Genomic DNA, 23,438 nt, shown 5'->3' with positions numbered 1-23,438 from the left:
TATTACCATTAGAATTTCATACCAAGCCTTCATCATGTCACTTAAATGTAAATTTCCAGTTTCCAGCACATTCACATAAAATATCAGATGAGTGTAATATTTCATCCTTTCCACAGCTCACTGATGACGATGAAATATCTATCTACGTATACTCATGCAGGGGCTAGAAGAGTAAAAATGATGAGGTCAATCAACCTCTACACCCTCTTTAACTTTTTGCTTCCCCTACATCGCAAATCATCTGGTCCCAGGGGTTCCAATACTCTCCTTGTTAAGGTTTCTATCAGGAAGACTATGGTTCTAACTTGGTTAGATTACAAGACAACTTGAAACTTTGTTCAGTTGCAGTGCCTGGCACAAAGGTGGTACTATGCAACTTGGTCACTTCCAGAGATATTTCTCTCACAATTACAGTACCCAACTGCTGAACACTGTAACTATCATTCCACCCATTTTCAAAGATGAAGCAATGCAAACATTAAAACATTAGTCACTAACTCAAATTCCTAACAATGATCTTACAGCCTTGGGTTGGTCAATAAAGCCAGTTCCTATACTACTAAATTCCCTTCGCTAAACATGTTTGGGGCTTCACAACTGTATAATCAGTTCCTAGTTCCAGGTCGAACTCTTCTCCCAACATTGGTTTCTCAAACAGTTGAAGAAACAGACCAAGACCAAATATTGATAATATACTTCCATAGGCTGGCTGCCAACTTGGCCAGTTACATACCGATTTAATCAAAACTGGAATAGTAATTTCTCTAACAATCACTTTCCTGTCTAAATAGATATTTACCGTGGTTTTTATTATAATACAATAGCAAAAGATTTTGGAAAAACACTCTTGCTTGGCAAAATATAAACCATTCCTTTCACAAAGTTCCTAATTTGTTTCCTTCCAACTGGATGCAGAAATCTGTCCTCTTAACAGGAAAGCATGGCTTTAACTGTTAAGAGAAAACATGGGGGATACTGCATTAGAAGGGAAACCTCATTCTCCTGGAATTATAATTGCTTTCTTCTTATACCAACTTGCAGTTGAAGTTGGTCCAATCTTTCAAGGTGTGAAGTTAACACCTCTGGTAAGGCAATGATTAATATGTAAAACATGCAATTTGTTTATAAAAATGATATTGTTAGTATACAATAAAGTTTTGTACATACTTACCCGGTAGATATATACTTAGCTATAGTCTCCGACGTCCCGACAGAATTCAAAACTCGCGGCACACGCGACAGGTAGGTCAGGTGACCAGCCCTCTCCCGCCGCTGGGTGGCGGGAATAGGAACCATTCCCGTTTTCTAACCAGAATTTTTCTCTTCCACCTGTCTCCTGAGGGGAGGCTGGGCGGGCCATTAATCGTATATATCTGCCGGGTAAGTATGTACAAAACTTTATTGTATACTAACAATATCATTTTTGTACATGCAACTTCCCCGGCAGATATATACTTAGCTGATTGACACCCTTGGTGGAGGGCAAGAGACAGTTACATAATAAATATTTATGATATAAAAACGGGGAAACAACATACGTTGTAGGTATATTAAAACACAACCTTGGTTCCTACCTGATATGGAAGAAGACTTCATTGATACTGTCTATGAGTCTGCTTGCCACCAGAATTTCAGAGAGGATGAGACCTGTGACTGATAACCCTTTCGGATCATGCCAATGGGGGCTTACCCACTTACATGGCAGAGCCTTTTCTTGGATCGTACCAATGGGGGCTGACCCACTTACATGGCAGAACCTTGACCTGTATCATACCAACGGGGCTAACCCTCTTACATGATAGAGCTTTAGGTAACTAAGACACTACAAGGAGCATAACAACCAATCCCGACCACCTGACCACACTAACATGTTAGAACTACGATTTGAAAGGGGTCAACTCCTGCACCCTCTTTCAATCGACCAAACAAACGCACCAAAACCATTAAAAACCCTAACATCATAAAACTAAAAAGGATTGGGTTCAGCTCCCTGTCCCAGCAACGAATCCGCAGATACGTAAGCTCCTAGAGTAAAGCATTTATCGTACGTCACTTGAATGTCTCTCAAGTAATGAGAAGCAAAGACTGAATTGCATCTCCAAAAAGTTGACTCCACGAGAGTCTGTATAGACAAGTTCTTGTGGAATGCTAAAGAGGTAGCGACTGCTCTTACCTCGTGAGCTTTAACTCTAAGGAGGTCCAGTTGTTCTTCTTTACACGCTAAATGGGCTTCCTTGATTACATCTTTGATGAAGAACGCCTGAGCATTTTTTGAGATCTGTCTTCTGGGATCTCTAACTGAGCACCATAAACTATCCTTACTCCCCTTCAGTTTGTTCTTCCTCTCTAAGTAGAACTTAAGGCTTCTAACTGGGCAAAGAGCCCTTTCTTGTTCTGTACCCACTAGAGACGAAAGTCCTTTTACCTCGAAGGTTCTAGGCCAAGGCTTCGAAGGGTTTTCATTCTTCGCCAGAAACAGTGGTTTGAAGGAACAAAACGCCGAGTCGTTCCTGAAGCCAACATTATGCTCTAAGGATTGTAGTTCACTTACTCTTTTTGCTGAGGCTAGCGCGACCAGGAATAACGACTTCCTTGTTAAATCTCTAAACGTAGCCTTACAGGGAGGTTCGAATTTGGGGGACATCAAGTACTTTAGGACCACATCCAGGTTCCAACTTGGTGGTCTAATGATTCTAGTCTTCGACGTCTCGAAAGATCTAAACAGATCATGTATATCTTTGTCTTCTGAAATGTTAAGGCCTCTATGCCTGAGGACTGACGAAAGCATACTTTTATAGCCCTTAATCGTAGAGACTGCTAGACTACATTTTTCCCTCAAGAAAAGGAGGAAATCAGTTATATCTGTCACAGAGGTACTGGAAGAGGATATTTTCTGAGTTCTACACCATCTGCGAAACACATCCCACTTCGACTGGTAGACTCGAATAGTAGATGGCCTCCTTGCTCTTGTGATAGCTTTCGCAACTTCTCGAGAAAAACCTCTCGTTCTGACAAGTCCTTCGATAGTCTGAAGGCAGTCAGAACGAGAGCGGGCAGGTTTTTGTGATACCTGTTGAAGTGGGGTTGTTTGAGTAGATCGCTCCTGTTTGGGAGAGATCTCGGAAAGTCTACTATCCATCCCAGTACCTCTGTGTACCAGTTTTGCGCTGGCCAGAACAGGGCTATGAGGGTCAGTTTGGCTCCCTCTGCTGCTGCAAATTTCCTTACCACTTCTGATACGATCTTGAATGGTGGAAAAGCATATCCGTCTATTCCGGACCAATCGAGGAGAAGGCCGTCCACAGCAATCGCCCTTGGGTCGGCGATCAGGGAGCAGTAATTTTCCAGCCTGTTGTTCCAATGGGTGGCAAAAAGATCTATATTTGGTCTCCCCCAGAGGTTCCATAGTCTGTTGCATACCTCTTGATGCAACGTCCATTCTGTAGGCAGTACTTGGTCCTTCCTGCTCAGAAGGTCGGCTCTTACATTTTTTATTTTTCTCCCCTTGAATGAATCTTGTCCGGAGAGTGATTCTTCTCTCTTCTGCCCAAAGCAGTAATTCTCTTGCCTTTTCGTAAAGGGAGAACGAGTGCGTCCCTCCTTGTTTCCTGATGTAAGCTAAGGCTGTTGTATTGTCCGAATTGATCTGCAGGACTGAACCTGAGATCTGAGCCTCGAAGTGTATGAGAGACAGGTGAATCGCTGTCAATTCCTTCAAATTGATGTGCCAGGACACCTGCTCTCCCCTCCAGGTGCCTGACACTTCTCTCGTCCCTAGAGTGGCTCCCCACCCCGCATCCGAGGCGTTGGAATATAACACTAGCCGAGGGTTCGGAACGTGAAGGGATACTCCTTCGTTGAGTCTGCACGGATTCATCCACCAAAGAAGGTCCTCCTTTATTTCCTTCGAAATCTGGAAGGAATCGGACAGATTTTGGTATCTCTGATCCCAATGTTCTCTTAGGTAGAACTGTAAAGGCCTTAGGTGAAGCCTTCCTAGAGAAATGAACTGTTCCAACGAGGAAAGGGTCCCCAGAAGACTCATCCATTCCCTCGCGGAACATTGTTCTTTCTCTAGGAAGGTTGCTACTTTTTCCAAGCAGCGGTTCTGTCTTTCCTGTGAGGGAAATACATGAAAACCCCGAGAATCCATCCGAATCCCCAGATAAACAATGTTCTGCTGGGGAATCATCTGGGATTTCTCGAGGTTTACTAACAGTCCCAAGGACTGAGTTAACTTCAATGTCAGATTTAAGTCCTCCAGACATCTGACTCGCGACTGTGCTCGTATCAGCCAGTCATCTAGATACAAGGATATTCGAATCCCTTCGAGATGAAGCCAGTGAGCCACATTTTTCATCAGTCCTGTGAACACTTGCGGGGCTGTTGAAAGTCCAAAGCATAGGGCCCGAAATTGAAATACTCTTCCTTGAGCCATAAACCTGAGGTATTTCCTGGAAGACGGGTGTATTGGCACGTGGAAATACGCATCCTGCAGGTCCAGGGATACCATCCAGTCCCCTGGACGAAGGGCTGCTAAAACCGAGGATGTCATCTCCATTGTGAACTTCCTCTTTGCTACGAACACGTTCAGGGCGCTCACGTCCAGAACTGGCCTCCAACCTCCTGAACTTTTCGGAACCAAGAACAGGCGATTGTAAAACCCCTGAGAAGAGAGATCTTTTACTTCCTCTATGGCTTCCTTGTAAAGCATCTGCTCCACGAGATGTAGAAGGGCTTGTTTCTTGACAGAGTCCTTGTAATTTGCTGTCAACTCCCTTGTAGTTGTAGTCAAGGGAGGTTTTTCCCTGAAGGGGATTAAATATCCTTTCTTTAGGATGGATAGGGACCAGGCATCGGCACCTTTCTGTGCCCAAGTTTTGTAAAAGTTTAGAAGCCTGGCACCCACTTTTGTCTGGAGGACAGCAGTCTCATTGGTTCTTGACGAACGGCCTTCGAGAAGACCTTCCTCTCTTCTCCGATCGTCTACTTCTGAGAGAGGATCTAGGGGCGGACCTTCCCCGAAAGGGCTGCTGGAAGGGAACTTTCTCCTTCTTCGCTACCTGAACAGCAGGTTTAAGCCTTTTAGCCGACTGGGCCAACAGGTCCTGTGTGGCCTTTTCTGACAAGGTCCTCGAAATATCCCTCACGATTTCCAGAGGAAAAAGGTGACTAGAGAGGGGCGCGTACAAAAGGGAGGATCTCTGCAGAGGCGAAACAGATTTCGTTAAGAAGGAGCTAAACACTGCCATCTTCTTCAAAATACAGGATCCAAAAAGGGATGCAACCTCATTGGAGCCATCCATAACCGCCTTGTCTAGGCAAGTTAATACGCTACCCAACTCCTCCATGCTAACGAAGTCTGGGTCTTGAGACTTCTTGGCTAAAGCTCCCAAAGCCCAGTCCATAAAATTAAAGACTTCAAGAGTCTTGAACAGGCCCTTGATGAGATGATCTACCTCACACATCCCCCAAGAGGCTTTTGCAGAATGCAGAGAGCGTCGTCTTGATGCATCCACCAGTGCGGAAAAGTCCGCATCTGAGGACGAAGGGAGTCCCAGGCCCATCGGCTCCTTGGTGTCATACCACATACCTGGTTTTCCCGTCAGCTTGGAAGGAGGACAAGCGAATACCGTCTTCCCCGCTTCCTTTCTCGATTTGAGCCAGCTCTTGAGACTCTTAAGAGACTTTCTCATAGAAAGAGTAGGGGTCATTCTGACGAAGGAGGAGGACTTCGACAGTTTCGTACTGGATAATAAAGACCCCGGAGAAGGGGGATCCGACGGGCGTAGAGAGTCTCCAAACACTTGCAACAATAGAGAAGCAAGTCTCTTATAGTCAGAAACTCCTGCATATTTGGGAATTTCTTCTTCCGAAACTTCTTCCAAAGGAGCTGCAGGCGAAGAGGGCTTCCCAGGAGAAAGATCCTTATGAGGAGAACACATTCTTCCCTTTTCTGGAGCTCGATCCGGAGAAAGAAGCCTTTTTCTCTCACGATTCCTATCAGCAGGAGAATCAATATCCACTTGTTGGATATTATCAGAAAACATGGTCCTATCCTCCTTCCTGCAAGCGTCCTGGAGTTTCCTTATATTCGGGCTTCTGATCTGCTCCTTGCGCCTGCCAGGAGAGGCGCTTGCGTCCTGAATAAGACGCCTGTGAGGCGAAGAGCGCCTGCGAGGAGAAAGGAGAACATCCTGTTCCTGGCGCCAAGAAGGAGAGGCGCTTGCGTCCTGGCGAGAGTGCCTGTGCCAAGAAGGAGAGGCGCTTGCGTCCTGGTGAGGGCGCCTGGGCCAAGAAGGCGAGGCGCTTGCGTCCTGGTGAGGACGCCTGGAAGGCGAAAAGCGCCTGCGAGGAGAAAGGAGAACCCCTTGCTCCCGTCGCCAAGTAGAAGAGGCGCTTGCGTCCTGGAGAATGCGTCTAGAAGGCGAATAGCTCCTTTTATCTTGGCGTCCAGTAGGAGAGGCGCTTGATTCTCTCCTAGACCTCCTGGAAGGCGAAGAGCACTTGTCAAAATCTTGGTGCCTACTCGGCGAGACTCTCGAGTCCTTAGAAGGATATCTATCCTTCGAGATTTGTCTGGAGGATGAACGAACGCTCCTACCTTCTTGCGGAGCTCTGAAAAGAGAGGGACTCTCTTCTCTCCCGGAGTTCTTAGACGAACGAATTCTCTCACGAGAAATCCGCGAATAATCAGGCGGAAGGAGGCTCTCAGGTTCCTGGTACTTGTCATGAGAGGCGCAAGCGCCTCTAGAAAAACTCCTGGGAGAACTCTTCCTAGAAGGGAGTTTTCGATCAGCGAGCTTAGATGAAGAGGACATACGATTCATGTCATAAGCAACTGAAGAAGGTTTCGCTGGGAACGAAAACCTTTCAGGCGAGGAGCGTCTGTTGGGGCCAGAGCGCCTACTATCTGAGGCTCTCCTAACTGAACTCTTGATGGGAAGAGAAACGTCTTTCTTCCGAGAAGAGCCTTCTGAAAGAACTCCTACTAAGGCGGACAACTGCTGCTGGAGTCCTACCAAAACTTCCTTCGTCTTATAAGCAAAACCTTCCGGAGAAGAGTCAGGAGATCTCGGAGCTCTCTTCTTACGAGCAGGAGAATACTCCGGAAAAGGTTCAGGACTGGAATGCAAAGTTTCGCTTGCTGGCATTTTCCAGGTTCTCTTAAGAGGGCGCGACTTAGAGGTAGAACTCCATCCTCTTCTTGGAGACGAAGAGTCCGAGTCAGAAAAGCACTTCCCGAGGACGCTTTTGCAATAGCTGTCCTTGGCAGCCTGGGAAGCGGCTACAGGATCTGCCGAAGGGACGCCTGACCGTTGGGAATACTCTACATCCCCCTTGCGGCTTTCGACATTCCTCCTCCCTTGGTCATGGGAGTCTGAAAGAGGTCTAGGCCTAGGAGCAATGCGGAGTCGGTCAGACGCCCCCTCCACTTCACTGGGGACACTGCACAAATCACTGCACTCGTCACTGCGCTTACCTGTATCCTTCATCGCTTGCAGTTGCGATTTTAAGTTGATTATAGAGGCTCTCATTGCAGCCATTTCCGTAGACGCATCCACAGGTTCGCTGCTGGGGGAAGGGGCTGAAACCAAACTATGAGCAGGTGAATTAACAGAAGAGTTAGGAGCTACTTCCTGCTCAATAGAGCAGGATCTACTTGAGCTTCTGATGGAAGCCCTCCTAACTCTATCTTTCTCAAGTTTCCTTACATAAGAAGCCAAGTTCTTCCATTCAACTTCCGTCAAACTCTCACATTCAAGACAGGTATTAGTTGCAGAACAATCATTCCCCCTACATTTTTTACAGACCGTGTGAGGATCCACCGAAGCTTTCGGTAGCCTCACCTTACATCCCTCTTTCGTACACACTCTAAATACAGGTACCACGTCAGACATTTTAAAGAGTATCCAAACCAAAATCCAAAAAACGGTCCATGATAAGCGTATGCCAAAGCCAAAGATCAATATACATCACCAAAGGTCAAACAGATAATCCTCGGCCAACGAGAAAAGATTCTAAGCAGGAGGTACCAACAACGTTGTTGTTGCTACCGGCGACAGAAAAATTCTGGTTAGAAAACGGGAATGGTTCCTATTCCCGCCACCCAGCGGCGGGAGAGGGCTGGTCACCTGACCTACCTGTCGCGTGTGCCGCGAGTTTTGAATTCTGTCGGGACGTCGGAGACTATAGCTAAGTATATATCTGCCGGGGAAGTTGCATGTACAAAAATATATTTTGTTTTGCATAACCAATTCAGCACAATCTACAGCATAACTCTCCCATTACCTGGGAGAAACTGCACACAGCACATTACCTGATTCCATAGTCTCAAGGCTATTCTGGTTATGTTCCACAACCTCAGCCTCCAGCTGCCCCTTGGGGCTATGTCCAATAACTGACCCTTGAATGCCAAGACCTTCAACACCTGAATCTAAAAGAACATTAGTAGTATTAATCTCATATAATATTAAAACAATTTATTTCTGACAAACTGAATTATCATTTGTTGCACTATCATATACCAGTTACCCCAGTAGCTTGATATTTTCTCATTAAGAAGAAAAAACTAACTAGGAATTAACCTTACCTCTGTCTTCTATTAAAGACTCTTCTTTTTGAGATAAGTTGCGCTTGGCAGATTTTTCTCTAGACCTTGAAGTTTTCTTTTGAGAGCTATCTTCCTTTGATTTTTCCTTCTTTTCTCCTTTTGTTGACTTGTTTCTATCTTTAACTTTTTCACTTTCATCTCGGGATGATTTTTTGGTATCCGATTTGTCAGATGACTTTGATTTATTTGAGTCTTTACTACTCTTACTTGATGGTTTTTCATCACCTACCACACGTCTGTTTGATGAGGCACGCTCACCTGGAAATCAAGCAAAGAAATATTTTTCATTATTAATACTAAGAGCAAAACACAATTTCAAAACAACGAATTCTAAAGTATATCATTCACAACTAGACGGCCATAACTATTAGGTATTATAAAAAACAAAATGCCTCTTTAAACAAGTTATCGTATATCTGGAGAAATCAAATTTGTTTCTTTAATATACCGTGTATACTCAAGTATCATGTGACTTTTGGAGCTAATTTAAAGGGGGTCGCATCATACATGAGATATAAAATTCGAGTGTGTAATAATCACATATTAGTATTGTATAATGAAATACAAACATAATGGATATGCATCTTTTCCATGGATCTTTTAAAAAGTTATGCTTCACTTGACTGCATCCAATAATATTATATGTATTTTCATATTACTATTTGTTTATATTATAGAATAAAACATAGAAATCAATGTTTCGGTTTGGAAATCAGCTGAGGGCGATTGCGAGTTAAGTTTGTTTTGCTGTACTGAACTCAAATCAAAGCGACTTTCTTGCTTCTAGTTAGCACAAATGAATCTCAAGATACTCTATTTATATGGGACAAGGTTATTTCATGTTATAAAAAGTGTTTTCAAGTTGAAATATCACTTAAATTGTATCATTTGTGAATGAAATTTAGTCATTTTTTTTCATTAGTGGATGGCGTTAAGGGCATGTTTATTGTGTAAACAAAAACCAACAGATTCTGTTTGATATTTTCACTTGATCTCATCAGAATACTACGAGCTTGATGTATTTATCTTTTTCTGGGCTCAGCTCGTGTCAGCCTATGAAAGGATCCTTAATATCATTCTTTCTAGGTAAAATTAATCTAAAATTACCAGAGAAAAACAAAATTAAGAAAATGTCAGTAAAACTGACTCGCTCACTCTTAAAAAGAAGTGTCGGTATGGGAATAGGGGCGAGTGGGAACACTACCACGAGACATTCACCAATTAGACCTTCCAATCAGAATCCCCACAAGAGAGAGCTGATACCAACGGGCGATGCGGCCGCTACTACTACTACTAGAGGACGCCACGGACAGCAGCGCCCCTAGCGGACATCCTTAATTATTAGCGCCAAGCATTCGTACGCATTTTCTTGCTTGTGCTCTTTTTTCGGGATTTATCTCATCATCCGTCATGGAACGTGCTGCCATCGCAACAGCTAAGTTAAGTGCCTCATAAGTAGTGTTTTACTGTATTTTAGTCTTCCAGGAACCAGTATTTTCCTTCTAATAGGTCATATACAGTTTCCCGGTCGACTCGTGGCGGCTCCATGCTGCCTCGTTAAGAATTCCCGGTCTTCCATACTGGGACTTCTTATACTTATGGGCTTACTATATCACGTTCATCGTTTTTTACATCGCCTTTTAGCTAGGTTAGCCCTTTTACCATTTCTCTTAGTTTGGTATTTAGGGCTATTCTGTGTTCTAGCCCAGCATCCCGGCTCTTGCTCTTCATCGGCTATCGCTGGCTCCGAGTAGGCTTCTGTTCCTCGGAACAGTTTGCCTCCTCCTGGGCTTCTTTTTCTTCTACTAAAAGTGTCTTTTCCATCTTTACGATGTAATTTTAGTTCTATTTAGGGTGTTAGGCTAGCCTAGGTGCATGTCCCATGTGTTGGTACAGTCTGGTTCACGTGGCCCTTTCACGGTTGTGTTGCTATCGCGGCTTAGGCCACTTGCGGTCACGTGTTCCTTCGCACCTTACCCTTCCCCTTCCCTCCCTCCCAGGTATAGGGAGGGATCTGGGGGACCCCTTGGTTGCCATGACAACCTCAGTTGCCTTCCTCCCTCCCTCTCTGAGGAGGCCAGGGGTTCTCCCCAGCGGGGGTATAGGGCGACCACTCATCGGGTACCGGGTCACTGAGCGGGTAGTTGTTGGGACGGGGAGGAGTAGGCCACCCCCCCCTCTCTCTCTCCCGCCGTGTTACGCCGAGAACCCTCCCCCCCCTCCCCAGTTGCTCAGCCACCTTCCCTCTCTGTAACGAACGGAGCCTTCCGCCGCAGCCGGGGCACCTTTGGTTATAGATTACTGGCTCCGCCAGCGGGCGGGGTGGTCACTACTAGTGGTCGATTGCTTGCCTACTATATCCTTACCTTTCTCCCCCGCTACCGGAAGGGAGCTTGCTTCTTACCCGGGCACTCTTCTAGTAGACGGGAGGGGAAAGGTTTGATAATTATTGTTATTTTTAAGGATATACCCTAGTTTTACGATGATTTCTATAATTTTATTTATTTTATATATATATACCATCTCCGCCGTTGTCCGTCGTGGTTTCATTTCACCACCACACCTGGTTGGATTCTATCTCTTGTCTCCGGCGTAGCCTTGGACAAACCAACCATATTACTACCACACGTATTATGGCGGGGCTCTGGTTTAATCTAACTTTCTCGCTCCGGCACCAGCGGAGCAATTGTTAGGCTGTAAGTGTTCTCCTGATACTTATGTATCTTTCCACTTACAGGCTACCAACTGTCAGGTCCTTGGGTGCAACGCGACGTTGTACGACCCCTGCGCCCACGATGAGTGCAGGTCTCACGCTCCGTGTGCCACGCCTTACAACGACATGATCGTCTGGCACCCGGAAGCCTGCGCCATCTGTTACGACCTGGCCAGTCAGCTGGTGGAGGGGGTAAGTCGATTATAGACTTTTTTATCGTTTGACTAACAACACTTAGTCATAAGCTTGTTAACCCCGTCCCGCCATTAGAAGCTCATTTCGCCTTCTCTTTCAGGCTGCTGGTGTGAGGGAGGTCGCCCTAGCAACCCTGAAAGCGTGGGTGGGCGGCTTCGGGAAGAACGCCGCCAAAGGCCAGCCTTACATATTGGACAAGAAGCTGGCCGTTCAGATCTTCCCCGGTGGCAAGTCAACAGGGTATGTTGACCCCATATCCGCAGCCCTTCTCATAGCCTCCATCCAGCAGGAGATGCAGCAGTCTTTCGGGGTCGTGGCCACGCAAGAGTCGGTCCCGGACGTCGCAACCTTGGACCTTAATATTGAGCCTATGGCGGTAGGTGCTGAGGATTTGTTGGTTGAGGTAGGCGTGTCGGGTGCCCAAGGTCTTTCCTTGGGCGCTCCTGGATCTTCTCCTGTCCCTTCTTCTACTGCTTCTTTCCAAGGCTTTTTGGGATCTGAGATCCCTACCCGCTCTCCCGCTCTCTCTGTACCCCCAAAGGTGAAGGGACAGAGAGAACCGAAGACCCTGGTTAAGACGACTTCTAAAAAGTCGTCGTCGTCTTCTTCAGCTAAGAAGTCTTCGACTTCCTATGCTGACGCGGTGAAGGCTAAGCCGAGCTCTTCATATTCAAAGAGCTCTAGAAGCAAGTCTTCTAAGGAGAAGGCTCGCGCTCCTGCCGAGCCAATGCCTTCTCCGGCCTCCACCGCATCCACTCCGGCAACGCCGGTTGGAGTAGCGGGACCTAGCACCTTTGATCCCACTGCTTTCTCAGCAGTGGTGATGCAACAGGTAGGTGAGATGGTTGGCTCACAAGTCTCCGCCCTAGGAACAAAGTTCGAGCAGATGTTCGCACAACTGTCGAGCACTCTGTCTCAGTCGGGCCAGTCCATCCAAGATCTCTCTAACAGAGTTAGAGAGAATGAGGACCGAGTAGCTGGGCTCTCTCAGGTCCCTCTTCCAGTCTCCCCAGTAGCAAGTGCTGGTATTTTCCAGCTTCCACCATATGAGTCACTACCAGCTTTCTCCATGGAGAACCCATGGAGAGTGGCCGCTTATGCTCCGTTTAAAGATGGTATGATCTCTGTCCCGGAGTGTGGAACTCGAAGGATTGAGGACTTCGAGTTTTATCCTCCGGGATTGACGCAGCCTTTCATTGGTTATGCTAGGCTGACCGTAGCGGCGCTCACTAGGGAGGACAAGATCTCCAGGGAGAACGTTCTCTATAGTAGAGATCACGCTCAACGCGAATGGGTTCACTGCCTTGAGGACTGGGAGTGTACCAACACCAAGCTCCAGGCTTTCAAGAGTCCTTTCACTATTTTTGCGACGGAGGAGGAGGCTTCTCTTCCGTTCGCTACAAAAATAGTAGAAACGACTCTTCAGGCAGTCCTCAAGGATGAGCCCATGCCACAGCTAAGGGAAGCAGAGTCTACTTCTCCGCTCTTCCCAGCTTTCGGAGAATTGTGGGAGAACTTGCCAGCCACGTTCACGCTTGGTAAGCTCAAACCGGACTGTGCTATGGACCAGTTCGGCGAAAAGCTCCCAAGGCTGCCTGATTCCTTGATTCAGGCAGAGTTCGACGCTCGAACTAGGTTTGGCAGGTCCCTCAATTCTCTGATTATCACGGAGATGGCTGCCTCTCGTATGGCACGGAACCTTTGTTTAAGATTTTGGCCAAGTCCCAGCTTCAGACGGTTCAGACGGATGCTTTCGACTTCTTCCAAGCTAGGAGGAATTGCCGAAAGCACGTTCTGCAGGAGTGCACTATTAGGCACGAACCTAATAGACTCCTGGCTTCCAGCATGTGGGGAGCGGATCTCTTCCCAGAGTCCGCTGTAAATGAGGTACACCACGAGGCTGCTAGGCTCAACCAGAGCCTTAGAGCTAGGTGGGGTATCTCATCTAAGAGGAAGCAAGAATCCGTCCCCACTGCTGGTAAGAAACCAAAGAAGTCTGGTAAAAGGTTCCAGCCTTACCAGAAACACCAGCAACAGCAGCAATTCGTTCAGGCCGTCCCGGTTACCCAACAGGGACAACCTTCTACATCAAAGCAGAACCAGCCCATCCTCCTGCTGTCTCCTCAGTCACAACCCTCGACCTCCTACGCACTCTCGCCGGCCTTCAACCCTATGTATGAAGGTCAGGCCTACCCTCCCTTTAATAGGCAATCGAGAGATGTAGGGCGAGAGGCTACTTTCGCCAGCGTGGCACAGGGAGGGCGGCAAGGAGTAAGCAGTTCAGAGGAGGGCGTGGTGGTCAAACCCGCCCATCAACAATGAGGCTCCCCAGGAGTGGAGGGAGACTGTTCCTCTTCCGTCACAGGTGGGGGTTCAGCAATTGGGCACAGAGCATAGTCTCCAAGGGATTGGGTTGGAGTTGGATCAAAGATCCCCCTCCAATCAAATCATTCCGCCAAGTACCATCAAAGGAATTGACAGATTATGTGGAGGAACTCCTTCAGAAAGGAGCTATTGCGAGAGTCAAGCATCTAAAATTTCAAGGTCGCTTATTCAGCGTGCCAAAGAAAGGCTCAACAAAAAGAAGGGTAATCTTAGACTTGTCAAGGCTAAACTCTTTCATTCGTTGCGACAAGTTCAAAATGCTTACCCTCTCGCAAGTAAGGACCTTACTTCCTCGTGGAGCCGTCACATGCTCCATCGATCTTACAGACGCATACTATCATATCCCTATAGCCAGACACTTCCGCCCATTCCTAGGATTCAGGCTAGGAAATCAGACATTCTCATTCAAAGTGATGCCCTTCGGTCTGAATGTAGCCCCCAGGGTATTCACGAAAATAGCAGAAGTAGTTGTGCAGCAATTGAGAGCTCAGGGAATAATGATAGCAGCATACCTCGACGATTGGTTGATCTGGGCACCAACAGTCGAGGAATGCCTCAAAGCCACCAAAAAGGTAGTTCAATTTCTGGAACATCTGGGGTTCCAGATAAACAAAACAAAATCCAGACTTACTCCGGAGTCTCGTTTTCAGTGGCTAGGAATCCAATGGGATTTGTCTTCCCACAATCTGTCAATTCCAGTGGCCAAACGGAAAAAAATAGCAAAGTCTGTCAGACATTTTCTCAAATGCAAGCAAACATCAAGGAGAAGCCAGGAAAGAATCCTAGGTTCCCTTCAGTTTGCTTCAGTGACAGATATCCTCCTGAAAGCAAGGCTAAAAGATATAAATCGAGTTTGGCGATCGAGAGCAAACGCCAAATCTCGAGACAAGTTGTCAGTAATTCCACAGATCCTTCGCAATCAACTCCGTCCATGGTCAGAAGTAAAGAACTTAGCCAAGCGGGTACCCCTTCAATATCCCCTTCCAGTGTTAACCATTCACACGGATGCCTCCCTGTCCGGGTGGGTGGGGGGGATATTCTCAGTTCAAACAGGTTCAGGGGACTTGGTCAGTTCAATTCCGCCAGCTCCACATAAACGTTCTGGAAGCAATGGCAGTATTTCTTACCCTGAAGAGACTGCTTCCCCCGAAAAAGTCTCATCTAAGACTAGTTTTGGACAGTGCAGTGGTAGTTCATTGCATCAACAGAGGAGGGTCCAAATCCAAGCATGTGAACCATGTCATGATAGCCATCTTTGCCCTAGCAAACAAACACAAATGGCATCTGTCCGCCACTCACCTGGCGGGGTAAGAAATGTGAATAGCAAGAACGCTTTTGTCCCGGTCAGTCCCTCTGGAATCAGAATGGTCCCTAGACGACGGGTCATTCCGGTGGATATGCCGGAGAGTCCCAGGTCTCCAAGTAGATCTCTTCGCCTCACAAGCGAACCACAAGCTCCCTTGCTATGTGGCCCCCAACCTGGACCCTCTGGCTTATGCCACGGACGCCCTGTAGTTTATTGGGATCAGTGGAGAAAAATTTATGCTTTCCTCCAGTGAATCTCCCCTTGAAAGTCTTGAGCAAGCTGAGGACTTTCAAGGGAATAGTAGCCCTGATTGCTCCAGACTGGCCCAAGAGCAACTGGTATCCTCTGCTTCTGGAATTGGGTCTCCGACCTCAACGGATTCCCAATCCCAAGCTGTCACAATCAGTACAAATGAGGACTGTGTTCGCTTCCTCAGGAATTCTTCAGACCCTAACTTTATGGACTTCATGAAGTTTGCGGCTAATAAAGATGCTAACATTGATCCACAAAACATCCTCTTCCTAGAATCAGATAAGAGAGAGTCAACTATTAGACAATATGACTCAGCTGTTAAAAAATTAGCATCCTTCCTGAAAGAATCAAACACTACAACCATGACAGTTAATTTAGCTATATCCTTTTTCAGATATCCTTGTTTGAAAAAAGGTTTAGCAGCTAGCACTATTACTACTCATAAATCGGCTTTGAAGAAGATCTTTCAGTTAGGTTTCCAGATAGATCTGACTGAATCTTATTTTACGTCTATCCCTAAAGCCTGTGCTAGACTTAGACTTCTCAAAAAGGCCTACTGCATCTTCATGGTTCTTAAAAGATGTCCTCAAACTAGCATCAGATACTGACAACTCGTCTTGTACATTCATAATGCTTCTTAGAAAGACATTATTCTTATTAAGCCTAGCTTCAGGAGCTAGAATTTCAGAACTGTCGGCTCTATCCAGAGATGCGGGTCATGTGGAATTCCTCCCCTCAGGAGAAGTTCTGCTTGCTCCGGATCGTAGTTTTTTGGCTAAAAATGAGGATCCTCTTGCAAGGTGGGCCCCTTGGAAAGTCATCCCACTTCCGCAAGATCCTTCTCTCTGCCCAGTATCAACTTTAAGAGCCTTTCTATCTCGTACATCCTCAAGATCCTCAGGTTCTCTCTTCATGAGAGAAAAAGGTGGTACTTTATCAGTAAAAGGTATTAGACAACAAATCCTTTACTTCATTAAACAAGCCAATCCTGATTCATTTCCAAAAGCACATGACATCAGGGGAGTAGCCACCTCAATTAATTACTTCAACATATGAACTTTGAGGATCTTAAAAAGTATACTGGATGGAAATCTCCGACAGTCTTTAAACGTCATTATCTAAAGTCCTTGGAATCTTTAAAATTTTCTGCAGTAGCAGCGGGAAACATTGTTTCTCCTGATACTGTATAGTAGTCGTAGTATAGATCCAGGTCTCCTCTCTACCTACCTCATCCAACATGCCTCACCCTATCGCCATGCTACTCGGATATTCTAGCCTTAGCCGCTGAGATCATATTAGTGTATTGTCCCTTATTTTTTTGCTAGGGACATCCACACTATGTACTGATAATGTACTTCAGTGTACCTACCCTTATTTTTATGCTAGGGTAGGACACAATGTGCTTGTATATTTTGTAAATAAGTTATCTAAGTAAATCCATTTTGTTAAAATTACACTGCATTATTGTACTTTACTATGTTTACTGTAATTTTAAGTACTTTACATTACTAACTTTCTTTTATGTCATTGTTTAAAATAAGTTAGCCTTAAGTACTTAGTTTATATGCTGTAATAACTGATTTACTTATATTATATCCCTCATTTTACAACTGATTTTCATTTGTCCTTTTTTCCCATCTTGTCTGTTTCTCTGGTACACTTTCATAGGCCGACACGAGCTGAGCCCAGAAAAGGGATTTTGACGAAGGAAAAATCTATTTCTGGGTGATTGGCTCGTGTCGCCCTATGAAACCCACCCTGTATTGATTGCCCCCCCCTGCAGGACAAGATGTTCTTAGATTAAGGATGACCGCTAGGGGCGCTGCTGTCCGTGGCGTCCTCTAGTAGTAGTAGTAGCGGCCGCATCGCCCGTTGGTATCAGCTCTCTCTTGTGGGGATTCTGATTGGAAGGTCTAATTGGTGAATGTCTCGTGGTAGTGTTCCCACTCGCCCCTATTCCCATACCGACACTTCTTTTTAAGAGTGAGCGAGTCAGTTTTACCGACATTTTCTTAATTTTGTTTTTCTCTGGTAATTTTAGATTAATTTTACCTAGAAAGAATGATATTAAGGATCCTTTCATAGGGCGACACGAGCCAATCACCCAGAAATAGATTTTTCCTTCGTCAAATTCCCTTTATTGGAGTGAAAACAGTAAGATGTGTTCTTTCATGCCCAATAGTTTTGATTAAAATGCGTTCTCTCAAATTTTGTTTACAGTCGAGTTTGATGGTACTATACCAAAGTTTGCGAGAGTTTCATCCACGTTGCCGATGCATATATGCCCTAGCCAATCTTTTCTACAAAGCGAGTAAGGATATAGTAATGTAAAAATATATCAGTCCTATTCTCCTCAACGTCTTTTATAACACAACTACGGTAATTTTTAATTATTGCACAATGGTTGAAATGCAAGCAAAAAGGCTGTTGTTATCGCATTTGGTTGTTCATAGCAAATCAGCTGTTTCTGGCTGTATGCATTTTCAAAACTAGTGTATCATTACCAATACTTTTGGCATTCTTTTACTTTTTTAAACTTAACTAAAAGATGGGATAGATAAAGAGATGGACAAAAAGGGCTTAGCATAACTAAAAAATGGAATAGATAAAGAGGAGGAAAAGAGGTTAGCCTATTGTTATTTGATCTCATAAATTTAATTCGCATGATATGTGAAATACATGATAAAATAATTTTTTAAGGGTGAAAATTTGGGGGTCGCATGATATGCGAGATTGCGTTACACGAGTATAGTATACAGTACATAACATACAAATAATTGTAAAAACTCCTCCTTGCCTTTCTCACTTTCAGGTGCTCTGCCACGGTCCTTGCCTTTTCCTTGACTTTTTGAGGATTTGTCTTCCCTAGGAGGTTTCCTCTCAGATCTCTCCTTACTTTCTCCTTTACCCCGACTTGATGGCTTGTTGTTTTGACTAGTGGATGAATCTTTTTCTGTTTTTCTGCTGGAGCCTCTGTCTCCTTTACCAGGCTCCCTACTACTGCGACTTGGTGCTTTGTCTTTTTTGATGGATGTTTTGTCATTCTTCTCAGCTTCTTTAGACCCTTGTACTTCATTGGATTTCTTACTACTAGTTCGCTTTGCTCTGAAAGTATAGAATAGAATAGCATAGTACAGTATGTATATTAAAAGTATAAATTTACAGTAGTACCTCGAGATACGAAATTAATCCGTTCCGAGGCACCTTTCGTATCATGAGGTTTTCGTATCTTGGACCACATTTTACATGTAAAATGGCTAATCTGTTCCAAGCCCTCCAAAAACACCCCAGTAAATTTCATAATAAAGCTAAATTGACCTATAAACAATGAAATACGACAACAATTTGGACCATTCAATACCTAAATTAAGAATAAAAATGCAAAACCTGTAAATAAAGTGTATATTAGTGTACAAGAAATATTATAACTGGAACGTCAAATGTGGAAGCTTACCTTTCGAGTGAGGCTATCTCCGAAAGTGGCGGCAGAGGAGGAGGAGGACAAACGGCAGATAACGTACGTACGTACGTACACTTAACTTTACGAAAACACATAAAAATTTAAGGAAAATTATAAAACTAAAATTTACGAAACACATTAACAAAACTGTAACACTTAACTTACAAAAATCTAAAAATTAAATTTTTTTTTTCTTTTTTTGATTTTTAACTTTTTTTTTTTTTTTTTTTACTTTTACGTAGGCATTTTTTTTTTTTTTTTTTTTTTTTACAGAATTTCAACTTCATCACCACTTTCAACATCCTGTTTTTCATCACTTGGTTCTTCCTTTTTGCTTTCAACTTTCTGTTTTTTATCACTTGGTTCTGCCTTTTTGCTTACTCCTGCTAATGCTGAAGGCCTCTTTAAAAAATAACGATCCAATGAAGATTGCTTCTGCCTACTTTTCACAATGTTCCTGAAAGGACTCAGGCAAACGTCATCGAACTGCACAAGCATACGACCTGTGTGAGCCTTTTCGGGGTGTCTTTTTTTCAATAAATGATTGCACTTTATGAAAAGCGGCTAGAACATCCTTAATTTCTGCCGTTGTCATAGGCTCCTCCTCCTCTTCCTCGCCGCTGCTAGAGAACTCCTCTTGAATGACGTTATGTTGCATGGCCTCCAACTCCTTCAGGTCATCCGTCGTAAGCTCCTCTTGGTGCTCCTCAAGAAGGTCGTTGATGTCGTCCTCGTCGACGACCAGCCCCATGGACTTGCCGAGTGCAACGATCTCGTCAAGATCTGGTTCCAAAACAATTTCGGGATCGTCAACCGTTTCCGACTCTGCAGCACCAGCTTCGCCCACGTCGAATCCCTCGAAGTCTCGGGCGGATACGGCATCAGGCCAGAGTTTCCTCCATGAGAAATTCAAGGTTCGCCTCGAAACCTCCTGCCAAGCTTGGTCGATGAGTCAGATGCAAATGACGATGTCGAAATGCTCCTTCCAAAATTGACGCAAGGTGAGGTTTGTGGTATCGGTGATGTCGAAACATCTCTTGAAAAGATGTTTTGTGTACAGCTTCTTAAAGTTTGCTATCACTTGCTGGTCCATGGGCTGGAGGAGAGGGGTGGTGTTGGGCGGAAGAAAAAGAATCTTAACGAAGGAATACTCCGCTAGGATATCTTCCTCAAGGCCAGGAGGGTGGGGAGGGGCATTGTCCAACACCAGCAGACATTTCAGGGGGAGGCGCTTCTCTTCCAAAAATTTCTTCACTGTCGGTTGTGGAGACGGGGGAGGGGAGGGTTGCTGTGCCGAACCGGAGCCATCTACTGCGAACTGTGATGCCCCTGGGGTGTGGGAGGGCCCGCCTGATCTGGAGGGGCATTCATGGGCCACCCTTCGGACGAGGGGGGAGCCCTGCTGGGGAAGCGCTGAGGCGGGACGCTCCACTCCTCCTGCATGGTGGGCGGGAGCGGAGGTCCTGAACAGGACGGAGCCTGGCTGGCCAGAGTGGGGGCCCGCAGGGGCCATCGGAGCTGGCACGGGATCCACCGGAGCTGCAGGGGGACAACCCCAGGAGGGGGAGACCCCCTCAAAGGGGGACCTCGAGGGGGCGGCGTGCTTGGGAACCGACCTCAGAGACTGGGAGGCCTGTGAGTGGTTGTGCCTACAATGTGAGCCATCCCAGCAACAGCCATTCCAGCTCCAACCCCTGCAGTCTCAGTTACGATGGGGAGATCTGGACTGTCGACCCGGGGAGGAGGAGAAAGAACGACCTCGACTCCTCCCATAACGCCTCCCCTTGGAGCAATAGCTCTTCCTCCGCGACGACCTGTAGGAGGAACCACCTGAAGACAGGCTCTCTCCTGATCAGACGCCTCTCCTCTTGTCTCTTCTGCGGTAGCTCCTATCCCAGGGTGAGCAGGAGGAAGGACAGGAATGATCCGCACAGTAATGAATGGAGGGGGCCTCCCCCCAGGAGCTCCCTCTACTAGCTCGAGCCTCCGTCCCGGTAGGGGGGAAGGAGGGACCCCAGAACTGGAAAGTCTCTTCCCTCAGGGAGGACCTACCCGGTGTATGGGGAGTACCTGACCATGGGCCGGAGGGAACCTCAGACGACTCCGTTGGCTCCCGCCGTCTACCTGGAAGCTCCCCCACCTCCAGCGATGTGGCTGGGATCGCGGAGGAGGAAAGAGTCCTCCCATGGGGATCCCAGGAGGACAGAGCAGTGCACCCGACTCCAGAGCGGAGCACTCCGCAGCTGGTGGCAAGTTCTTGGTGGAGCGCAGCGCAGCAACAAGCATGTCCATAGACGGAGCGCCCCACAGGCCACCACATGTCCAGCACTCCTGTAAAAATGGGGAATCGTCCGACGACACATTTTTCACAATCAATGAAACAGACTCCAGGATTCTCCTACGATAGTACATAGTTCGGGGTAAGTAGTACACGGCGTCGGAACAAATGCAAATTTCCCACAAATAATGGGTATATAAGATCCATAGAGAAATCTGCAAATACTGAATCGGCGAATAACAGGGGTCGACTGTATTCAAAATATTCACTAATTTTTTCATTTGATTTTCCAGTAAAAGTAGACTAGAAAATAAAATAAAAATAATTAGCAAATATTTTAAACACTGAACATGCTTTATCTTAAAAAGCTTGACAGTAATATCATTTCAGATAAATCTTAAATTACCCTGAGAGAGAAGAGAGAGAGAGAGAGAGAGAGAGAGAGAGAGAGAGAGAGAGAGAGAGAGAGAGAGAGAGAATTGTAGATCTATTATGCTTAGTCCAGGGCCCAACCTGGAGTGAGCTTAATACATACATAACTACATTATAAGTATGTATGCTGTAAATCATTTTTATCTCAAGAAAGGGTTTTTGACAAAGGAAAAATCTATTTCTGAGGGAAGACCTGTGTCGCCCGGTGAAATGTCCCTGTAGCACACATTTCTAGGTATAAATTGATGCTAAATATACCAGAGAAAAAGCTAAATGAAATGCTGAAGTTACTACCTTCAGCTCGCTCACCCATAGGGTGTCAGTATAAACACAAGGGCTAGTGGAAGCCACTACCACAGGTTTTCTGCCAATTAGAAGACTCCTCTCAAAACCCCTCTCTAGGTAGGTGCCGTTACAACGACTACTTTACGTCTACCTTCCGCTCGCTACTACTACAACTCCTGCCCGAAGGCTTCATTCCTGAATTACGCACCCAAGTTTGGGCCAGCTAAAGGGTGGGGATCAGGAGAAGAGAGGGATGGGTTCACCGGGCGACACAGGTCTTCCCCCAGAAATAGATTTTTCCTTTGTCAAAATCCCTTTTCTGGGTTCGACCTGTGTTGGCCGGTGAAATAGTATCAGAGAATTGGCCATACAAGCTTGGTAAAACACAAAATTTAATAGATATATAAGGAAAAATAAAAATAAAATTTTCTCTTAAAATTAAGTTTTAATAACCAATGTAAGAGTAACAAGATACAATGGTAAAAAAGTGGGATCAAATATGACCAAATCCATACTATCCTGGGAAAAACAACAGGTAAGGAATACAAAATTGACAAATATAAATGTGCATGTCCGAAAGTGGGTTGATAAGCAAACCAGCCCAGAACCTAAGGGAGACAAGTAGGGATTACGAGCGAGGCAGGTAGGAAAGAGTGAGTATCAAGGGAAAATCAATAGCAGAATAAGTGAATAAGAAATAGAGTTATAAGACTAGGCCGTATCAGGGGAGACAATGCTCCCTGCAGCAACTGCCGAAAATTTAAGGGCCTCTAAATTCTTTAGATGGTGGCGTTTAAATATTGCCGGGGATTTCCAACCTGTATATTTTTTAAGATCCTCGAAGTTCATATTGTGAAAATAGTTAATTGAGGTAGCCACTGCCCGGATGTCATGGACGTGAGGGACTGAATCCGGATTGGCTTGTTTAATAAAATAAAGAATTTGTTGTCTGATTCCTTTTAAGGAAATGGTTCCTCCTTTTTCTCTAATAAAAAGAGGACCTGAAGACTTTTCAGAAGTTCTGCCTAGATAAGATTTTAATGTGACAATAGGATACAATGATGTGTCCTGTGTGAGAGGTATAATCTTCCATGGAGCCCACCTGTTTTGTGGGTCTTCATTCTTTGCTAAGAATTTCCAATCTGGGGAGAGTAGAACTTCACCTGAAGGGAGGAAATCAATGTGATTTGGTTCTCTAGAAAGAGCCGACAGTTCAGATATTCTGGCACCTGAAGCCAGACTCATTATGAATAATGTTTTCCTGAGAAGGGTTATATATGAGCATGATTCATTATCAGTGTCTGAAGCCAACTTGAGTACATCGTTTAAAAACCAGGAGACCGTGTGGGGGAGGTCCACCGGTCCCAGACGGGCACATGCTCGAGGGATAGATGAGAAGTACGAATCTGTCAAATCAATATTAAAGCCAAGCTGAAAAATCTTCCTTAAGGCAGATTTAGTCATAGTAATGGTACTAGCAGCTAGGCCTTTTTCAAACAGGGTTCTAAAGAATGAAAT

General features: G+C 45.4%; 1 protein-coding gene across 3 annotated transcripts in view; it reads right to left on the bottom strand.

Moving 5' to 3' along the window:
* LOC135216300 (cytoplasmic dynein 2 intermediate chain 1-like) overlaps nucleotides 1-23,438 on the bottom strand; it is a 404,990-nt gene that overhangs the window by 283,519 nt on the left and 98,033 nt on the right. For all 3 annotated transcript variants that reach the window (XR_010314849.1, XM_064251471.1, XM_064251472.1), the window contains exons 3-5: nucleotides 18,263-18,570; nucleotides 8,594-8,872; nucleotides 8,321-8,437 (exon numbers count right to left, since the gene is read on the bottom strand). Coding sequence is in view for 2 of the 3 variants with exons in the window: in XM_064251471.1 (XP_064107541.1) it covers nucleotides 8,321-8,437; nucleotides 8,594-8,872; nucleotides 18,263-18,570 (704 nt within the window). In the remaining variant the exon portion in view is untranslated. The remainder of the gene's footprint in view (nucleotides 1-8,320; nucleotides 8,438-8,593; nucleotides 8,873-18,262; nucleotides 18,571-23,438) is intronic.

This window comes from Macrobrachium nipponense, chromosome 6 (assembly GCF_015104395.2).
Source record: "Macrobrachium nipponense isolate FS-2020 chromosome 6, ASM1510439v2, whole genome shotgun sequence".
Classification (NCBI taxonomy): domain Eukaryota; kingdom Metazoa; phylum Arthropoda; class Malacostraca; order Decapoda; family Palaemonidae; genus Macrobrachium; species Macrobrachium nipponense.
Note: the sequence above shows the minus strand (reverse complement) of the source record. Positions and strands in the feature narration are given on the sequence as shown.